General features: G+C 61.0%; 1 protein-coding gene across 1 annotated transcript in view; it reads left to right on the top strand.

Moving 5' to 3' along the window:
* The window catches only part of TBX4 (T-box 4), a 27,006-nt gene extending 24,270 nt beyond the window's left edge, over positions 1-2,736 (top strand). Inside the window, exons 6-8 of the mRNA XM_026071443.1 lie at positions 891-979; positions 1,288-1,529; positions 2,108-2,736. Coding sequence (XP_025927228.1) covers positions 891-979; positions 1,288-1,529; positions 2,108-2,736 — 960 coding nt within the window. The remainder of the gene's footprint in view (positions 1-890; positions 980-1,287; positions 1,530-2,107) is intronic.
* Positions 2,737-2,885: the final 149 nt, after the last annotated feature.

The following is a 2,885-nucleotide window of genomic DNA, read 5'->3' as shown; positions in this document are numbered from 1 at the left end:
GAAAACTGTGTCGCAGGAATTGCTTTGCTGTGTTTCTGGGAGAGAAGGGAGACGGAAGGGAAAGGAGCTAATGATATTAGAAATACCCGTCAGCGGGAGGAGCGGGCGTCCCCGCGCAGCGCCGTGCTCCGTTGCCTTTCGGGCTGTGTGTGCAGTGTAGAGGGAGGGAGGCAGGGAGAGGATTGGCAAGGGAAACCTGTGTTCCCTAGGGCTATGAGACAGGTGAACTAGCCGCTCTTTCTAATGGAACTTTCACTTCAGCCTACATCATTGGTTTTTGTTTTTTTTACAGAACATTCATGACATGGCAGATCTGTCATACTCCCATTACAAAAGCTGAGCTCAGTCAAAATTAAGTCTATGCTAAGTTAATTCTAAGGTATTTTGACTGTTATAACAGACTGTAGCTTTTGGGGGAAAAGGCAGGTCTTTCAGAAGGCAGCAACTCCCCCTTGCCTAAATGCAAAGCAGGATTCGGGCTGTGGTTCTTTCCACAGAGGAAAAGTCAATGATCTGTGAATGTAAAGATGTGTAAAACTGCTGCTGAAATGAGGGAGAGCAGCTCTCTCCTATGGGCACGAATAACGTTTTCCTTTTAAATCAGGGGCTGCTGGATCCGCTGGGTCCAGACTTCAGGAAATCTGCATTCCTGCCCTCGTTCATATTGGGCAATTTTGTCAGCTTTAAAGACTGCCTCTGCTGGGTCTGGCCCCAAACTTCTCGGCTCCGTTTCTCCCTTTGAGTCGAAGACGCGGTCGGGGCTGCAACGCTCTGCCTTTCCCGGGGCAGCGGCGGTGCGTGAAAGCGCCTCTCGGCTCCGACCTGCCGCTGCGCACACCGGCCCGCCGTGTTTTTTCAAACAGCTTACACTCGCTTTCGTTCTTTTAAAGATAACGCAGCTGAAAATCGAGAACAACCCCTTCGCTAAGGGCTTCCGGGGCAGCGACGACAGCGACCTGCGCGTGGCTCGCCTGCAAAGGTACGGCGGCGGCGGCAGCGCCGGGCTTTCGGTGGAGGGGGTTTAGAGGTGTCCCTGGCGCAGGGGCAGCAAATCTGCTTGTGCCTGTGGGCGACGGGAGGCTCAGTGCTCTGAGAAGCCTCCTGAAAATCAGAGTGATGCTCTGGCTATCGTCACCCACTCCCGGGTTGCTGCATCCTGCGTGGGGAGGGATGTGGATATCCTTGGCTGGAAATTCCCTGGGAGAACCAGGCTAACATTTCATCCTGCGGTGCGTGCTGACTGCTGCCTAACCGGTAATGATTTTTTTTTTTTCTCGCCTCCTTCAGCAAAGAGTATCCAGTCATCTCCAAGAGCATCATGAGGCAGAGGCTGGTGTCCACGCACGGGCAGCTGGCGGCGAAGCCGGACGTGAACCCGCTGCACGGGAATCACCAGACCCTGCAGCACTACCAGTACGAGAACGGGGCTCACATGCAGTTTGCTGCTTCGGACACGCAAGACCTGCCGCTCAACACCTTCACAGCACAGAGGGATTCAGGGCTCTTCTATCACTGCCTAAAGAGAAGAGGTAACGAGAGTTTACAGGGAGACAAATATCGCTGATTTACCGTTAATTCCAGCTCGTTCTGGGTCGGTCTCACAGGCCTCGATCTCGGATGCTGCGGAGGTTCAGGGCCAAGGAGCTGAGCTGGTGGGTGGCTATTAGTGGGAATAACAATAAAGAGAAAATATTGACCCTGCTTGCGTCTTGTCCCGTGGAAGGTGGATTCAGACTCTGAGTTAGGGCCCCAGAAAGGTGAAAAATCAGAACACGCGTTTCTGAGGGAATTAGCATGAGTGGAGTTAGACGCTTCCCCAGCATGAAGCCGTCGGCGCTTGCTGTGGTGCCCGCAGATCGGCGTGACCCTGGTAGCTCGCTGCGGGTACCCTCGTCCGCTGGGCAACCGGTCTTTAAGGTTAGGCGAACTGTAGCTACAGCCTCTGGCGTTTAGTCCGGTGTCGGCTGGTCCCAGGGCATGGTTTAAGGGATGTGCAGGCGAATTCCTGGATTCACCCGCAGAGGGGCCGCGGTCGGCCGTCAAGGCGGGCCGCTGCTGACCGCTGCCGGGGTTGGGGGGGGTGTCTTCTTCTTTCTCGCCCCCGCAGAGAGCGCCCGGCACCTGGACCTGCCCTGCAAGCGCTCCTACCTGGAGGCCTCCTCCTCGGTGGGGGACGACCACTACTTCCGCTCGCCGCCCCCCTACGACCAGCCCATGCTGAGCCCCAGCTACTGCGGCGAGGTGCCGCCGCGCGAGGCCTGCATGTACTCGGGCGCCGGGGCCGACATGGCCGCCGTGCCGGCCGTCGACGACCTGCCGCCGCCGCCGCCGCCGCCGGCCCTCGGCTGCAACATGTGGACTTCGGTGGCGCCTTACCCCGGCTACGGCGTCCAGGCGGTGGAGACTGTCCCCTACCAGCCCTTCCCGGCCCATTTCACCGCCGCCACCGTGATGCCGCGGCTGCCCTCCCTCGGGGCGCAGGGCTCGCAGCCGCCGGCCAACGGCCCCTTCGGCGTCTACAACCAGCTGGCGCCGGCGCCGGGGCGGGAGCGGCTGCCGGGCCCGGCTTTCCCGCGGGAGCGGGGCCACGGGGGCGGCTGCGAGCGGAAAGCGCCCTCGCCCCACCTGAACGCCGCCGGCGAGCTCCTCTACTCGCCCAGCTTCTCCCTGGCCAGGGAGCCGGCGCTGCCCTACCACGCGGGCATGGGCGCCGCCGACGCCTGGGCCGACGGGTGACGCCGGCCCCGCCACGCCGCCGCGGGGCGGTCGCGGCGTCCGTGTCCATACCTGTGGGTACCTTGCACTTGGGCGAGACGAGCGGGCGCTGCCCGCCGGCGGCGGCGGCGGCGGTGGGGACGGGGACGGACGGGGCCTGCGCGGCCGAG

The sequence above is a fragment of the Apteryx rowi genome, unplaced genomic scaffold (assembly GCF_003343035.1).
Source record: "Apteryx rowi isolate R43461 unplaced genomic scaffold, aptRow1 scaffold_325, whole genome shotgun sequence".
NCBI lineage: Eukaryota > Metazoa > Chordata > Aves > Apterygiformes > Apterygidae > Apteryx > Apteryx rowi.
This window is presented reverse-complemented; position numbering and strand designations above follow the sequence as displayed.